Here is a 19159-nt window from a genome sequence, read left to right on the forward strand (position 1 = left end):
TATGCAGAATTTAGGAAAACTGAAAGTCAAATCCTAGCCTGGTGGATAACTTCGCTCATGGTGCAATCCATCTATAATGTGGCCAAAAGCAAAAACAGCAGTGATCCCTGTACAACAGGTAAAACACAACTAAACACATATAAATACATCTAACACATCAAAAATACATCTAAACACTCTGCCAAAGGGCATGATAGGGAACCTCATCCACATACACCCCAGATTTGAAACGACAGCGAGCAGAGTTTGTATTTATTTAAATTTACTGTTTACAGTTGAACTAAAACTGGTGGTTCAACATTGTCAAATACCTCCAACACTGGAGACGCTTTAAAGTTGAAATGTCCCTTTGGGAAATAAAACCAATCTAGTCAACAGGGGTGGAACAAGTACAAGGGTGTAGTACTCAAGATAAAGTACAATTACTCTGGTAAAAACATGCTTACTCTGAAATAAAAGTACAGATTTCAAAATGTACTCAAAAAAAAAAAAAAAAAAAAAAAACAAGAACCCAGAAAACCTACTCAATTAAATCAATTTGAATAAATGTAATTACTTACTTTCCAACCCTGCACTAGCCTAATAAAAACATGTAGATATCAAAATTCATGAGTTGTAGAAGGAAAAGGGAACTGAGTCATCAGTGGAGGCAGCTGAGATTTTGAAATGAATATCTATCAGAGCCAAGACTTTGTTAAACATTGTGGAGGTTGTCACTACTGTCTACATATTAAAACAGTTTTACTAATGTTTCCGTTTTCTTCATTCATCGTTTGTTATCACAAGTTACTCAAATGGTTTAATATTTACACTTGTCTTCACCTTTTAAAATCTCCAGGTTCCACCGAGATTTGAACTCGGATCACTGGATTCAAAGTCCAGAGTGCTAACCATTACACCATGGAACCACGCTTCACTGTGTTGAGGTTATTTATTAAAGCTTTTTCGTGACAACAGATTAAATACTTCAGGTTTTGGTTTCCTTTTTCTACCAGCAACCTTAACTTTATTATTTTTAAAGTGCCCTACAGAATATCATGATGCCCATGCTGGATGACAAAACACTCAATTTGACCTAATATTGAAGGAATTGCTATGATCTAAATATCATCTTTCTTTACAAATTTACAATGTGATGCCCAGCTGCCCCTATATACTATACTTACTATGCAGCCTTATGAGAATGTGTTGATGTAATTCCTTCTGATAAATTTGCTACATTGTTATTTAATGTTTAGTTTAAAAAGATTTAGGTACACATTTGGAGTCACCACTGAACTGCATGCAGCTCTACACTCTTGAACGAATATCAATGTGTTAATATTAATGTCATATTAATGCCATAAATATCTCATTGATACAATTTTGATGTTTTTGTTTTTAATTATTTTAAGATTTTATTGGTTTCTTATTCTAATAGCTTGGAATGATTTTATCAAAGAGACAAGATGCACACATTTTGCACTGAAATATCTAGATCAGTTTAAGAAGTGATGATGAGTTGCATATGTTTAAATTGAGGTCTTATTTTCTCAAATATTTCCTAAAGTTTTCAAAGACAGAGAGACTTTAGACTTCAGAATTTTCACATAAACTTAAGATAATTTCTTTGATATTTTAGGGAATTTATGGGGATTTTGGAAAGGGAATTCAGATCGTTTACTTAGTGAAGGAAATAAAAATCCATTCCTTACCAAAGCTCAGGTTTCAGTAGGTTAATGTAATAGTCTGTGTTTGATAACGTCAGATGCACTTTAAAATATAATCACGGTGATATCCAGACCAACTATCGAAACACAGACTAGTTTTGTTACAGAGTATGAAGTGTTGTGTGTGTTTGTTTTTGCATTTTCATAGTGTGCTCACCACTGCAACCACCCTGCAAACCATCCTACACCATTAAACACCGACGTCAGCACGTCCGTACGTGCCTTGCTAGAGTTGAGATGTTGACGCTGCCTTTAAAGTCTACTCGGATCTTTCTATATTACCACAACAACAAGAGCCCTCACTCCGCAAGACTTAAGTCTATTTGTGGTTAGCTTTCATTTAAGACAGTAATAATACTACTTACTAAATATATCTTGCTTTCAGCAACCAACAAAGGCTATTTCTAAGTTAATGGTCACACTTATACAGCTGCTTTTATGGAAATTCCGGCAACTTCGTACAGCACCTGAAGCTAGCAGTATTATTTTTGCGTATGAGGTCTTATTGGGCGAACGATGAAGAAAACATTGCAATGTTATGAGTTTGGGGACGATGCTAACCTCTCTGTAGACAGTGCTGTAGGACACATGCACTTATCACTGTTATTTATGGCATCAGACTGGTGTATTTAAACGATGCGAGCTATTGTTTCTGTATCCCGCTGGTACTTTTTGATGAGAACGGGGGTCTGGAGCCGAGACATCCAGAATAACGGGATACAACTGACAGACGGATCGACCGTTGGACCTGCTGAATAACGGGCTCATGTAATGTGTCCGAGACGAGTCTTCAATGGTAGGATAGCTTCTTTAATAAAGCTAGCTGCTGTGGGAGGCTGGGATAAACAGCTGAAGGCAGGTGGGCCAGAGATGGGAAATGACACCGCGGTCCTCGAAATTCATCCGCTTGAGCGAAGGAGGAGGATAGCCCTTCATGCAGAATATCCTCGGTGAGAACATTGTGTCTAGTTAACGCTATTTTAACACACGACAGTTTACTTCGCTTCAAACCACAAGGAAACGGTGCAAACGTTGTTTTTTTTTTTTTGACGCAAGGAGGACTTTTATAGTGTCCCATCACTTTGCAGAAATGTCCTTCACAATGGAGGATAATTTGGAGTCGGGCTGGGTAGCCGTCCGCCCGAATGCGTTTGAGGAGAAGGAGAAGCATAAATTTGTTTTTATCGTAGCCTGGAATGAGGTGGAGGGCAAATTTGCAATAACCTGCCACAACAGGACGGTGCAGAGGAGAAGCTTTTGCAGGGACCCTCTGTTGGAGACAAGCGGCCAGGATGGGGACAAAACAAAATGGCTCGAAAGTCCTATCAGGGATAAAGTAGCAAAGAGTCCGAGCAAAGGAGCCAGGGAGGCTGTGGGGAGAGGCAGCAGTCCTACAAACAAGTCCACGACAGTATCAAAACCAAGTCCTATAAAAAATCAAGCTGTGCTCAAATCTACTACATCCCCTGTTAGTCCTGATATTGAAGTGTTAAGGGAGGACCCTCTGTCCTCCTCACTGGACAGCTTGGACTTGGAGGAATTGGACAGTCTGAGCAGGGAGGACTGCAGCTGGGCTGGACTGTTCTCCTTCCAGGACCTCCGGGCCATCCACCAGCAGCTGTGCTCGATAAACTCGGACCTGGAGCCCTGCCTCCCAGTGTTTCCGGAGGAACCAGCCGGGATGTGGACTGTGCTGTTTGGTCCAGCAGAAGTACCTGAAACAGAAATGGATGAGCTTTGCTACAGTTTACAGGTGTACCTGGGCCACGCTCTGGATACGTGTGGATGGAAGATCCTGTCCCAGGTTCTGTTCACGGAAAATGATGACCCAGACGAGTACTACGAGAGCCTGAGTGAGCTGAGACAGTCTGGGTATGAAGAGGCACTCAATCGTGCAACAAAACATCTGCAAGAGGTGAGAATATCCATGGTAACTTCAGCATGTTGCTAAGAGAGTATGTTCCTGATTCCTCTCTCAGTTTCATGATCACAGTCTGTCTACTGTACTGACCAGGACCAACAGAAGCAGTCCTACATACCAAAATACTTTAATGAGGACATGTGATGCACATGCCATACATCTGAGGCTGACAAGTATTAGATTGCATACACAGTAGATTGTATAAAGTTAAGTGCCCTACAATGCAGTTTACCTAAAAGTTCAACAGGAAGTCAGCCAGTTATCCCATTCAACAGCATTTTATTATGTATAACAAATATAGAACGTATCTAGCATTAGGCTTTACAGCTATTGCTGTCTGCTGTTTTACAGCTTCACCAGGTGCAGAAAGTCGTCCCAGTTATTTCTCAGGTTTGCATACAAATAAATAATTTCATCCATCTTATGTCAGAAAGTTGTCCTCTCCCTTGATGGTCTTTAAGCTAGCTTTTTAAGTTTAGAAACATAAAAACTCAACAGTATTTTTTACTCCTGTATGTGAAATAAATACACATATTGAAAGATGTAAACAGTGTGCAAACAGCAGGCTGTAGATGCTAGCAGAGTCATATTTGCACACACTCAGACCATGTTACTGCAGCTTTTAGTTGACATGTTTTTTCACCAGTCAAAATGTCTGCCAACTTTGCCAGCTTATGTTTGTCAGCTAGTATGTTGTCTTAGAAAGGGAGATGTAACAGCATTGCGTTTGACAACAGAAACCTTCAGCATGCACCTAAACACCCTAGGCAGAATTACTACATATTGTTGCTTTAATACTGAGCTCAATATGATCTATAAAGCAAGATCATCAGCATAAGGATTAATTTTCCTGCAGGTATTTTTAATAGCTGTTGATGCTGCCAATGTATACGTAGGTGTTGGACAACCATACTGAGAAACAGCCAAGGGATGGTGCCTCAAAATTGGCCCCCAAAAAAAAAGGTCATCAAGGTAGTTTTAACAAAAGGCTAATGATGACATGATACTTTTAATGATAATTTATCAACAGTTGATTTAATATCTCATTTGGAATGGTTTGATGATGAGGAATAGACTAGACAAATTGTTCAGTTTTGGGGTGTCAATTGTCTGGTGGTTGTGCAGAAGCTGTTGCCCTATGGCAGACAGCCTGGGTTAAGATCCAGCCCATGGCGTCTTTCCCTTGTGTCATTCACTGCTCTCCTTCTCCCCACTTAGGGACTCTAACCACTGCCCTGTCTGAAAAATAAAGGCATACAAGCCCCAAAATAGATCATAAAAAACATTCAGGCTTTCTCCTGAGGCAAACTTAGTATTTTAGATCCAGTGTATCAACATCTCAAAACCACTGAATCTGTTAAATAAAATTGCTAATGCCAAGTAAGGGAACTGCAAGATGGTTTTATTGGCCTCTGTGTTACATCACCTTTGTGGCGGTTTGTGTGCCATTTAAGTTAGAATTATAGTGCTGCAACCCAAAAAGCTAACTTATGTCCTTTAACCATTATGATCACACTTCAGGTAAAGTTTCTACGCTTCTTAAATTTCAATAAAAGAGAACATGGTTGAGAGACCATCTTTACTAGCTTGCTTGTAAGCAAGGGTAGAGTTTGTAAAGTTAGGCTGTACCCATGAGTACATGGTGCAATATTTCTTTCTCAGTATGGCTACTGTCTGCTGCTTACACAGCTGATGGAGTCAAGAACACACTCAGGCATAGACATTTCCTTTCAGGATTAATTTTCTGCTGCAATCTGCAAAGTTATTTTTGCTCTTGAGTGTAGAATTTGCAAATTGATGGAACTATATGTGAGTCATCTGTGAAATATTGTCTGCATGGGTGCTCACATATCTGAGAAATAAACTCAGATAGAAGCACACACACATGCACAGTTGATGAATATCTTTCCTTAAAGAGTTTTTCGCTTGGTGTTTATGACTTTACGTTGTAACCAAAAAGATACCAAAGACACTATCACAGTTAGATGAACCTGATCTGCTAACTCTGTTAGTGCAGGATGAGTTAACAATCAAGTGTTGGTTGATCAAGTCCAACAGTGAGCTGGCCATGTCGCTTTTGGACCGATGACTAATAGGCATGCTATCCACATGCAAACAGTTTGCAAACAACAAGCTGTAGATGCTATCTGAGTCAAATATCCTGTAATGTTACTGTAGTTTGTCAGTCAGATGGTTCTTTGGCTTCTTACAACGTCTGCCAACTTTGGTAAAGACACTAAACGCTCTCCTGTCAACAGATGCATGTTGTCTACAAGGAGTAATGACAGTCTTTTACAGTTGTGAAGTTGTATTCAGTGACTTTCTTTATTTTGTAATCAGACTCAAGCGGACAATAGAGGAACGGCTGACTTTCTCCACACATCTACATTTGCTTCACATCTCAGCTTGGCTGTAATAAAACATGCAGCTTTCTAATTTGTAGTAATTTGTCAGCCCTGATTCTTGAAGTCTTTTTTTTTTTTTTGGAATAAAAAAGAGGTTTGCAGTCTTTTCTGACGAAGGATGAATTTCACCCTTTTGTGTCTGTTCCAGTAAGCAAGTAATTGGTTTGTTACTTCCCTTAATGTCGCAGTAGGGCTGGGCGATATGACATAGAAAAAATGTCTCCGATTTTTTCACAACAAATTTGATTTACAATTTTTGTCAATTTTCTTTCCTGCTTCTAAAAAAACTACAAATAAAATGACTCAAACCAAGTTTTACTTTGAATTTATCAATGACATTTATACAAAAGTAAACTGAAAGCGTGAATGGTAAACTCATATTTGAAAGTGCACTATTTAGTGTCAGCAGAGTATTCGGGAATGCATGAGGAATAATATTGTTTTATTTTTATGATGCACCGATGGTCATCCTGGTAATGATCATTGGTCCATCGCTGAATAATGTGACATGAACTGATGGCAGTGGCTGATGTGTGTCAAACATGGAAAACAGACAGACCTAAAGAGCATGCTGTTGTGAGAGACAAAGCTAATATATGACGGAAGTGACCACAGACAGCAGTCTGGCTGCTGGGTGTCCACAATGGCATTTGCAGCATCCAGCATCTTGGATGTGTTTACAATTGGCTGAAAAAATATTGGGACACATCTTGACCCAGTAGAATAGTATTTTACATGTTTTACATGATGCAAAGCCACTTGGAACAAAAACACACTATAACCTTAAAATGGCTACAATACCAACTTCCTAATAGTCGATATTGTTTTTTAAGTGACCTTTATTGTGAAACTACTTTAGGTGTAAATAGAACTTGAATAGCCTTTTCTAATTGTCTGACTACTCAAAGCACTTTTTAACACTGCAGAGCAAATGTATCCACACACACTGATGATGAAGGCTTCTATGTAGAGTGGCTATCAGTACTGACTCATCCCTATGATACACATTCATACACCACTGATGCAAATGGGGATTTAACCAACAACCTCTGGTTGAGAGATGACCAACTCTGCCTACTTAGCCGCTGTCATCCTGCAACTCCCCAACATCTGTACTAGGGCTGGACAATTAACCCCTTAATGCCAGTTGTATCATATTTGATACATACTTTTATGATACCTCTATCTAATCAATATGATTAATAAATTACTCAAAAAAAACATATCTGAAAAATGATAAAAATGCCCTCAATAGATTATCAGTTACTAAAAACACCTAATGAATGAAATGAGATACTTAAAAATATATTTGTTAAATTTTATGGGAATTTGGATTTTTTTTAATTTCAGTATAAAGTTAAATAAACATTTCAGTTCCAAAAAATGAGAATTTTCTGGCTATTATTTATTTGTGTTTTCAGGCTTTAAGGGGTTAATCACAAATTAGATTAAATTGGAATATGGCCTGCCGCAATTTTTTAATCACATCAGGTGCAAAATTTCTTTAACCTGAAATTAGTCTCAAATACCAGTTTAGACATTTTCTTGCAGCAACGATGCTATGCATTATATATCATGCAATCATTCTTGTGCCATATTTTAAGAATAGTGTACAAAAAAAATCCTATTTTCTTCATTTTTGTGTTTTTCTTATTAAATATAAGAGTTATTGAAAAATTACCATTCCCTTTAATACAATATTTCATATGAAATTTGCAAAATGGGTAAAAAAAATCATCAAAATTAGATATTTCAAAAAAAAATGTTCTGCCCTACTTTAATTTAATATTGTGTCAGTTATAGTGTAGATGAATTATTGCTTGTTTTTGTTGTGAAATGCATGAGATGAGGAGCTTAAGAAATAATCGCATATTAAATCGCAATATTGGGTAAAAAAAAATCGCAATTAGATTACTTTCCCAAGTTGTTCAGCCCTAATCTGTACCCAGCCCAGTGAGCCAGAGTGCAAATGATCCAAGTGTTTCTAATCCTTACACGGTTTTTCAGACCGGTCCATCCTGAGCTCAGTGAAAGGAAGTTACAAAGGAAATCTAGATTTAAATTTTATTTGTAATCAATGGTTGTTTTTTTAAACAAATGTAGTTAATAAAATTGATTCATGACTCATGATTTATTTCTCAGGGTGTCTGTGGGGTCTGAAAAAGTAATAACTGTTGATAAATAAATTCAGTGAAAATTAAGGCTTTTAAAAAGTATTAAAAAGTCTAAAATGCAAGACTATATGGTCTTAAATTTTGTAGTTGATTTTATTTTAGAGCCTATTCATCTGAAGAGGTTGTAGACTTGTTTTCTGCTTGTTTTCATATTCAGTTAAAAAATGTGAATTTTCTAGAAATTTTAAGACTTAGACATCAGTACCATAAAACAATAGGAACCCAGGCAATGCAGGAACCCAGCTACACAGGCTGGGACAGAGAGGACCAAAATTAAAACGTGAGAAATTAAAAGAGAAACGAGGAGTAAAAACAAAACAGGAGATAAATGAGAAAAGGCAGTAAAATGTAGATAAGAGGGCAAAAACAGACAGTAAAGCGAGGTAAAACGAGCTCTAAAACTGCAAAAGCAGTAAAATTGATACATATTATAACAGAGGTAAACAAAATACAATACAATACAATAACTTTATTTATCCCTGCAGGGAAATTCTGTCAGGTAATCTGTGATCCAAGAAACAAGAAGGATCCACTCCCATCTCCGTGAGCTTGTCTTTGAGTATGGTAGGTTGGATGGAGTTGAATGTGTTTGAAAAATCAAAGAACATGATTTTCACATAAACGCCAGGTTCCTCCAGATGAGACAGGGCACAGTCATGTTGGAACAGGAAGGGGGCCATCCCCAAACCTTCCAAAAGGGAAGCAATAAAGACAGAAACAAAAAAAAAAAAGCAATGAAGTGAGGAAGAAGGTAACGATTAAAAACAGCCAGGGGGCAAGGAAATAAAATTAGGTTGACAGGGAGTAAAGGAGAGATTAAGAGGAAATTAAACTAAGATAGGTAAGAATCTGTGTGAAGATAAAAACTAAATAAGAAGAAGACGACACCACGTAAAAGTAAGTCTATAAAAATGAGTTTTAAGAAGTGATTTAAAAGATGTCAATGATTCTGCATGCCTTATCTCCTCAGGCAGGTTGTTCCAAAGTCGAGGGGCTCTGATGGAGAAGGCCCTGTCACCCTTAGATTTGAGTCTCGACTTTGGAACCACCAGGTATCCCCCGCCCGAGGATCTAAGGCTGCGGGTTGGTTCATAGGGGGTTAAAAGTCTCGTATATAGACTGGAGCCAGATCCTTCAGTGCTTTAAAAGTAACTAATAAGATCTTAAAATCAATTCTAAAACTAACAGGAAGCCAGTGTAAAGATGCTAAAAGGGGGGCTAAAAGGACAAGTGAATTACAATAATCTAATCTGGAAAAGATGAAGGCATGGATGAGTTTTTCCAGGTCCTGTTGAGTCAGTATTGTTTTTATTTTGGAGATGGTACGTAGTTGAAAGAAACAAGATTTAACGACTGATTTTATGTGATGATCAAATGAAATCATTCAAAATCGAAATCATGGTAGTGTGTTCTCTGAGCCCTGCCAAACCTGGGGTTCCTGCTTTCTACAGCTGAGAGGCAGAAGAGAAACAGATGCATTGCATTTCGACAGATTTACCCACAATGGAGAAATATCACAGATTTTGAATGTCTGACAAAAACAAATTTACATTTTAGTCTAGTTTTAGTTATTTTGGCAGAAAACTAAACTTAGTTTTTGTCAATTTTAGTCATCACAGGTCTATTTTTGTCAGTTTTAGTCTAGGTTTTGTCATGGAAAAAATGTCTGTCGACCAAAAGTTTTAGTCATAGTTTTAGTGGACAAAATTAACACTGCGAGGGTCATATAAAGGTCCTAAAATGTATTTAATCTAATTTCAGATTTTCAGTTTATTTGTTTTTTTGTAGCAGTGTGGCAAAAACTTAGTCGGATTTGCAAATGTCATGGATTTTTTTTTTTCCTTTTTTTGCAGAATTGAAAGAATGGAGATTATCTGATTTTTCACACAGCAGATTTTTTATGTGGCACTGCAAAGTCCAGGCCTGGTGTCAAGTATAAACTAACATGTTCTATCACTTTAATTTCCAGTACCTTAAGTTTTAAAGTTCAGTCCATTTTAGCAACTTCGTACCAAATTTCTTAGCCATTTCTTTTGGTTTCTTGTTGTACAGTTGCTTTGCAAAAAGTGCTAACAAACACGTTTCCCTCTGTCTATGTGCATGTCTGAATGAATGACTGTGTCTGAATCAGGAATTATAACGCATAAACTCGGGTGAACTCAAATAACTGGTGCCATAAAGTACAGATACCATAATATTTTCTGTAAACCATTTCAGAAAAACTTCTAGATTCCAATTCTCATGGAATAAAAATCCTCATATACACATATAGCCACAAGTATTCACTCACCCCTCCAAATAATTGAAACCAGGTGTTCCAATCTCTTCCATAGCCACAGGTGTATAAAATCAAGCCCCTAGCTATGTAGACTGTTCTACAAACATTGGTGAAAGATTGGGTCGCTCTCAGGAGCTCAGTGAATTCCAGCGTGGTACTGTGATAGGATGCCACCTGTGCAACTAGTCCAGTCGTGAAATTTCCTCTTTCCTAGATATTCCACAGTCAACTGTTGTATTATAACAAATTGGAAGCGATTGGGAACCACAGCAACTCAGCCACAAACTGGGAGGCCACGTAAAATGACGGAGCGGGGTCAGCGGATGCTGAGGTGCATAGCGCGCAGAGGTCACCAACTTTCTGCAGAGTCAATCGCTATAGACCCCCAAACTTCATGTGGCCTCCAGATTAGCTCAAGAACAGTGCGTAGAGAGCTTCATGGAATGGGTTTCCATGGCTGAGCAGCTGCATCCAAGCCGTACATCACCAGGTGCAATGCAAAGCGTCAGATGCAGTGGTGTAAAGCACACAGCCACTGGACACTAAAGCAGTGGAGACGCGTTCTGTGGAGTGACAAATCGCGCTTCTCCATCTGGCAATCTGATTGACGAGTCTGGGTTTGGTGGTTGCCAGGAGAACTGTACTTGTCTGATTGCATTGTGCTGAGTGTAAAATTTGGTGGAGAGGGGTTTATGGCGTGGGGTTGTTTTTAAGGAGCGGTGCTTGGCCCCTTAGTTCCAGTGGAAGAAACTCTGAATACTTCAGCATACCAAGAGATTTTGGACAATTCCATGCTCCCAACTTTGTGGGAACAGTTTTGGGATGGCCCCTTCCTGTTCCAACATGACTGTACACCAGTGCACAAAGCAAGGTCCATAAAGACATGGATGAAAGAGTTTGGTGTGGATGAACTTGACTGGCCTGCACAGAGTCCTGAACTCAACCTGACAGAACACCTTTGGGATGGATTAGAGCAGAGACTGAGAGCCAGGCCTTCTCGTCCAACATCAGTGTGTAACATCATAAATGCGCTTCTGGAAGAATGGTCAAGAATTCCAATAAACACACTCCTAAACCTTGTGGAAAGCCTTTTCAGAAGAGTTGAAGCTGTTATAGCTGCAAAGGGGGGACCAATGTCATATTAAACCCCATGGATTAAGAATGGGATGTCACTTAGGTTCATATGAGGCAAGGCAGGTAAGCGAATACTTTTGGCAATATACAGTGCTTAACAAATTTATTAGAACACTCTAACCCTAACCAAAGTAAAGTTTATGCCACAGCTGCCCTAAATTAACAGCATTGGTGATTACCAAAATCATTTTTTATGTTTCTGCAATGGTTAATACACCAAAATATAGAAGCTCTTTAACCCAAATGATATTTTTAATGCTAAAATACAATTATTATTGTTATCCATGAATTTTCAAATTGACTGATTTGCAAAAAAACTGAAAAAATAGTAAAGCACATTAATATTTCTTGATTAATATGTCAAATTCTAGTTATTTACTTGCATTCCTGAACAGAAAAATGAGTTTTAGTGGTTGAATGTAATGCTTGATTCATTTCTGACTTCTCAGAGAAGCCCAGTGAGCCAGCTCAAATTTGAGTGAATTCAGTTTGAAATCCCTCATTCCTGTTCAAAATGGTAAAACTGAAAATGAAAGAGTCCGCATTAAAGCCCTTCATGATGCTGGATGGTCTTTGAGACAAATATGACAGGTGGTATAATAAATTTGTTAAGCACTGTATATTTATATATATATATTTATATATATAAATCTAAAACATTGATGAACATACCTGATAAAAAAAAATCTCTATCCAAACAGCAGCGGTACTTTGTTTTATCTGAACAGCTCTGCTTTACAGTTTTGCTGCAGCAGATATAAAATGCAGACACAGATTACACATGTTGCAGCTCTTCTTCTCTTACACAGCAGCAGCAACTAGTCATTGATTAACTGCTCTTTATATAAACAGACATTGTGTTGATACTCACTGGCTCCTGCATTGTCCAATGTAATCGGTGTTTCGTTAATGTAGCCTTGAATTATTGAGACTACAAGAAATCCTCTGAGAGAGCAGGTGGGAGTGAGAGCACTAATGCAAGAGTTTGACATTATTAACATCATAGTAATAATCCTGAGAATTAAACTAGCTTATGCATCAACTTGAGGGTTACATAATGGAATAGAAATATTTTAAATACACATAAGAAACAAGCATAGTAATTTAGTCAATTCCCCAGTACACATATATTTTGTTTGAAGTTCATTACAATGGCAGAATTATTAAAGAGAAGAGAAAAAGATTCCTTGATTTTAATCAGAGTTTAATTCTTGTATGATTTCTGTTAATAAAAGTTCAACACTCAATAGACTGCATCTATGTTTACTGATGTGTTCATAGGAGTTTCTGGCCTAGGCTTATCTCCTCTCTGCTCCACTTTTGAGCAGTACAAAAATGGCTGCCTGTAGCAAAGACAAATCATCTACATTTCATTACACCCGGTCAGTCCCGCCCTCACTCCCGTTTTCACAGTTTGACACTCTCTCAATTTACACAGACAGAAAACAAGACCCAAATCTTTGCCTTACAGCTTGAGAAGAAAATGCATTCTGGCTCAAGCTTATTTACGGTAATGGTTTCAATAAAAGTCGTGACTCTGTGGGATTTCCTGTTTCCGTCTGCTTTGCATTCATCCTGAAGGTGGAGGATGAGCTACCGATCTCATTCCAGTCTTTATCATGGAAAATGCTCTGTAGCTCATCTGAGCTCAGTCACAGTTTGTTGTGTCGGAGGATCTTGTACACACACACAAACACACGCCTATTGATTCTCCCACTCCATCTGAGGGCTGAGTTAATGGCTATTTCAGTGCTCAATGGTAGCCTACAGGATTGTTCAGTCTGGCAAAAATGTGTGTGCATTGATCGTATTCCCAGCTGCACAAAGGACTGCTCACTCAGCCATGGTCTATACTCCTGTTATTTATAGCTATAAAAAGCATCCTCTCAGTCTCACTGTAAGGTGTGAGTTTCTATTAACTGCTGAGTGACACAAAAAGATGTGTAATGTATGTTTAGCTGTGATAGATTAACTGACTCTGTGACTGTGATCACACCGTTAAATGGATGAACAGACTTTTAGAAACAAATATCTCATTACATCTTTCACTGCAGTACAGTATGTTGCAATCAGTATTTGACCTCTCTGATTGTTGTGTAACAGAAAAATTAATGTTAGCGATTTTAAAGTGATCTCCCCTTTTCTTTCTATATTTAATGTGGATTAAATTGTCAAAATTGTTGATATTTTGACTCCCTTGACACTGTGTGCCACCTAAATACTGTGCAGACTTTTTTGGTTCAGGATCTGTGCTATGTCCGTTTAAAAACTGTTTAAACATCATGACACAGTTTAATCCAATCAATGACAAAACTCTGGAGGACATTCTACACCAGCTGAACTCTTCCTACTGCTGTCTTGATGTTTTACCATCAGATTTTTTCAAAAAGGTTTCACATGTCATGGCATCTGATCTGTTACAGATCATAAACATGTCTCTAATCTCAGGAGTTTTCCCACAGACCCTGAAAACAGCTGTTATTAAGCCACTCTTCAAAAAGAATGATCTAGAAAAGACCTTAATGAACAATTACAGGCCTATATCAAATTTCCTTTTCTAATAAAATTATTGAAAAGGCTGTGTGTCAACAGCTAAATTATTTTCTAACAGTGAACAGCTGCTTTAACGTCTTCCAGTCAGGTTTTAGACCACATCATAGCACTGAGACCGCTCTGGTCAAAGTGTATCATGACATTCGCTCAAACACAGATCATGGCAGAACTATAGTTTTAGTGTTATTGGACCTCAGTGCTGCATTCGACACATTCGACCACAATACTTGACCGACTGGAAAACTGGGTGGGACAGTCTGGCACAGTTCTTGATTGGTTGGCATTGAGTCAATAGGTAACTTTAAATCTGAGCAGACCAAACTTACATGTGGAGTCCCCCAAGGCTCCATCCAGGGGCCTCTTTTGTTTAACATTTACATGCTTCCACTTGCTCAGATCATAGAAAACAACAGTATGAATTACCATAACTATGCAGATGACACACAGTTCTACATTTCAATGTCCCCAGGTGACCATGGCCACAAACAAGCACTGGGTAAATGCATGGAACAAATTACTGAGTGGATGTGCCATAATTTTCTTCAGTTAAACAGAGAAAAAAAATGAGGTAGTTGTTTTTGGACCCAAGGAGGAATCTCTAAAAATCAGCATGCAGCTCCAGTCACTTCAGTTAAAACCTCTGATCAGGCCAGAAATCTGGGTGTTATCATGAATTCAAACCTAAATTTTAAAAACCACATAAAAACAATTACAAAGTCAGCTCATGCAGTTATCTTTAGTTAAGTTGACTACTGTAACAAGATCTTTACTGGTCTGCCTAAAAAGTCAATCAGACACCTGCAGCTGATCCAGAACGCTGCTGCTCGAGTCCTCACTAGGACCAAGAGAGTGGACCATATCACTCCCTGTTCTGAGGTCTTTACACTGGCTCCCTGTCTCTCAGAGAATAGACTTCAAAATACTCCTGTTAGCTTATAAAGCACTGAATGGTTTAGGCCCAAGATACATCAGAGACCTTCTAGTCCAGTATGAACCATCCAGACCACTCAAGTCGTCTGGTGCAGGTCTACTCTGTGTCCCTATAGTCAGAGCTAAACATGGAGAATCAGCGTTCAGTTTCTATGCTCCATATATCTGGAACAAACTCCCAGAAAACATCAGGTCTGCTAAAAGTCTGTGCTCTTTTAAATCAAGGTTGAAGACAAAGCTGTTCACTGCTGCCTTTGACTAAAAACCTTATCACTTTAAATATTCTATTTTCACTCCAACTCTGCACTGTAACTTTTACTTTTATATCTTTGTTCTTAACTTTTGGGGGTTTTATTAGCAGTTTTTATCACCTTTTACATTTTTCTTTTAAAATGTTTCCATTTTGTTTCTTTTCCCCTTTGTCATTGTATTTAAATGTGCTGTGTGCAGCACTTTGAATTGCCTTGTTGTTGAAATGTACTATACAAATAAACTTGCCTTGCCTTGCCTTTATTAACAGGGACATTTAAAATGACATCAAAATAAACTACATGTTGGTGGGAAACAAAACATAATATTAGAGAATCGATTAAAAAAAAGCTCCATAGTTAAGATCATTGCTCTTCCTCCACTAGTCTGAACATTTCTAATAGACGATCTTTAGTAAATCAGCATGTTAGTTTTCTTACTCTAAACTCTATTTTTATGGTTCATTATTCTTGACTATTTTTTTACCAACTCAAAAACCATTTATCAGTATTCCTCAATTTCTCTACCTGATTTCTTACACTATCCAAAGACAAAAAGGCCCAACATAAATCTAAAAGATAAGCCATTATATTACAAATATAACAACATAATAAATAATGTTTAAAGTTCTTATGGATTGAATTTAGTTGTTTTGCCTTGTCAACATCAAGTGTGAAGATCAAACAACCCCCTCACTCACTGACACCCCATGGCAATTCATCTATTTACAATCATCCATAGAAGCTGTAAGCTGTGGAGAGGACAGGAAAGCACACCAGCAACTGGAGAGAAGTCCCAGTATGCAGGAAAAAATGTCCCAGTACTCTTAAGGGATACATTTCAGAAGTGGTAGTACTGCCTACCTGTCTGTACCAGCCTACTTAAAGCACTGGGTGGAAGAGGTAATCCCCTGTGCGCCATCTTTGGAGGTTGTAACAGAGGTGTTAAAGAGGCAACAGAAGGATTAGCAGAGCCAGCGGGGAAGCTCAGCACCGTCTGTGTGTGCATGTCTGACTCCTGCTGTGCTGTCTCATATAAGATGCATGCCAAAACACAATGTGAATTGACAGATGGGGACATGTAAAATCCATGCTGTTAGGACTAAATACAGATATCTCAAGGCATAATTATAGGGAAGCTATTGAGGGAATGCACTGAGAAAACACCTAAAGTTTACAGTTCTTTTATCGTGAAACACATATGAATAAGAGCGAATTCGTCATCAACAAAGTCTCCTCTGGCACTTTAATGAGGTTTGTATGTCTTTATCTGAAAGCTGCTTTTAGTTCAATGAACTGTCTCTCTCTGTTTGTTATGCAGTTGCTGGAGAAGCACAAGACAATGGAAAGTATGGTGGACCTGTTGGAGCTGTATGAGAAAGAGGACCACGCCTATGGGGGCCTGCTGGAGACCTCTACACAGCTGTACCAGTACCTACTTCAGCCCTTCAGAGACATGAGGGAGCTAGCAATGCTACGCAGGCAGCAGATCAAGGTAACAATGGCAGTGAAACCTTAGAATTTAAGCATATATTATGATAAAAAAGAATCAGATCTTATATTTTCAGAGGATAGCTCACAGTCATGTAACCTGATGGGAGAATTGTTTCATGAAAACAAGGCTTGAACAGGTTTTGACAAAATCTGTTGGCCCCTTACTTTGCCAGAACCTGTTTTGCAGTCAGACAGGCCTCTTAAACTTTTAGAGTCACAATCCTTCACTGTCAAGTCCACAGCACACGTAAACACAAGACTCGAGTAGGAATACATGGCTTATTTAGAGGTGACATCTAAACAGGAGTTGTTGTGAGTTGTGTAGTGTTTTGTTTAATATGTGGTAGTTTAAAATATACTATATTGGCCATTTTTATACTCTTAAATACCATGAAGTGAATCTGTGTTTCTCTGCAGGGACCGACATGGAATATTCATGATGAAAGTATATTCATGTTTCCTTCAGTAGGATCTACTTTGTGAGGGAATCAATGTTTTTGTGCGTGTTTAATGTATGCAAAATGTGGTCTCTCATTATGTTTTTATCACTCTTATTAGAATGGGAGGTTGTTAAGATGCACAGTATAAATTGCATAAACAAGATGGAGAATGAAAGAATGGACTTTTGTAGGGCTGAAGGACTTAGAAGGGTTTTTTCCATCTATACAGTGCCTACTAAGAATATACCAGTATCCTATTTCTAGATTATGAATAGGCAAGTTGGTAAATATAGTTTCAGTTTTTCTGTCTTTTTCCACATTATCAATAAAGTTGCAGGTCCCACCGAGATTTGAACTCGGATCGCTGGATTCAGAGTCCAGAGTGCTAACCATTACACCATGGAACCTCCTGCCTGTGGGAGGTGGGGTGACGGGGTCATGAGCTCACACATCCGGGTCTATAGATAGCCTACAGGGCATGTTTGGTTGAGGCACAGCAGGGCTTTTTTCACTTCCTCTACTTTTAATAATAACAGAAGCTTAGATTTAAATAGCGCCTTCCTGAGGATGCCACAACAAGAAGACAAGACTTAAATTTGATTAGTGCTATTAGTTTTTTTCCCTGGCTCTCTTTTTAATGTATTTTTGCCATGTAAATATCTTTATCATGTCTTTAGAACTCAGTGTTGTCTCTCTCCAAATTATCTGAAACACTTGCAAGGTGTGGCTCTTGGAGGTTGAGTGACATACTGGGAGCTGGAACGGAGCCCTGTAGATCTCCAGTTTCCTGCAGTCTCAGGGACATGAATTAGTCATATTGTGTGTTGCCCTATAGGTTTCCTGCAGGTACAGATGGTGATGCTGACACACAGATATGCTGCGGAAATGGGAAAAGGGAGAGCTAAGTAGAGGACTTTCCAGTTGAGGGTGTGGCTGAATAAATGATCTCAACTCTGGTCTCTCTGGGGAAATGAGATGACTAAAGACAGGAAAGTAAGCTGGGGGTTTTGTCCTTTATTGAGCAATGTAGTTTCACATGTTTGTATATTATGATATTAGCTCCTTGGAAGAGTTAATTAACAGTAATAAAACAGACTGACATTTACACTGATGCCTTTATGTGACCTGTAAAAGCAGAAAACACCATGAGAAAAAAGACTGATTAAATGTGCAAAGTTATTTTCATGCATGTAAACACTGCAGCAGAGTAAGTGTCAGATGAAACAACTTGCTGAACCTCTTTTTGAAATTAATTGTGATACATTAGTGACTTTGACAACAAAGAAGGATGAGATTTTAGGTCACAAACACTGGACAAAATCAGCTGAAAATATACTTTTTCTCACTTGTTCCACAGGAGTAGCAGATTAAAAATAATTTGCTTTAGTAAAAAATCAGACCATAATGAATGATAGAATAATCTTGAAGTGGCTGACAAAGTTAAACACAGAATTTTCTTTATGTGGAGATAGATGAATAATATGTTATAAACATGGAGCTGCTTATTGTTACTGCCTCTTTCTTAGCAACTTAAGTGAGTAAATTCTGTTGTTTGCTGGTGATTTTAAGCATATTTTATGATGTAGAGTTAGAAGTAGTGGAGTTACTGTGAGGTTAGATTCAGAGCAAATACTACCTAAAGAGCCTCTAAGAGAGAGTTTAAGGACTGGAAATACATCTGACACTTCTCTCCTTCACACCAGGAAACTTTCAAACTTTTCACCCCTCAAATGTGGTCAAAGGTCGTATCTTTCACCTCAGATAACTTCAGCACTACTCATTTGTCTTTTACAGAGATGACTCATCCTCCCCACTGCTCTCTTTGAGTTTTTTTCACTTGGTCAAGTCATTCACAAACATGTCAGCTCGAGGA

General features: G+C 38.2%; 1 protein-coding gene and 2 non-coding genes across 3 annotated transcripts in view; 1 reads left to right on the forward strand and 2 right to left on the reverse strand.

Moving 5' to 3' along the window:
* Positions 1-836: 836 nt before the first annotated feature.
* Positions 837-908, reverse strand: trnaq-uug. The gene has a single exon. It is a non-coding gene; the product is annotated as a tRNA-Gln (tRNA).
* Positions 909-2218: 1310 nt separating this feature from the next.
* LOC121509890 (junction-mediating and -regulatory protein-like) overlaps positions 2219-19159 on the forward strand; it is a 31843-nt gene continuing 14902 nt past the window's right edge. The window contains exons 1-2 of the mRNA XM_041787673.1: positions 2219-3624; positions 16674-16847. Of these exons, the coding sequence (XP_041643607.1) occupies positions 2800-3624; positions 16674-16847 (999 nt within the window). The 5' untranslated portion in view covers positions 2219-2799. The remainder of the gene's footprint in view (positions 3625-16673; positions 16848-19159) is intronic.
* trnaq-cug lies at positions 17622-17693 on the reverse strand. The gene has a single exon. It is a non-coding gene; the product is annotated as a tRNA-Gln (tRNA).

This window comes from Cheilinus undulatus, linkage group 5, assembly GCF_018320785.1.
Source record: "Cheilinus undulatus linkage group 5, ASM1832078v1, whole genome shotgun sequence".
In the NCBI taxonomy this organism is placed as follows: domain Eukaryota; kingdom Metazoa; phylum Chordata; class Actinopteri; order Labriformes; family Labridae; genus Cheilinus; species Cheilinus undulatus.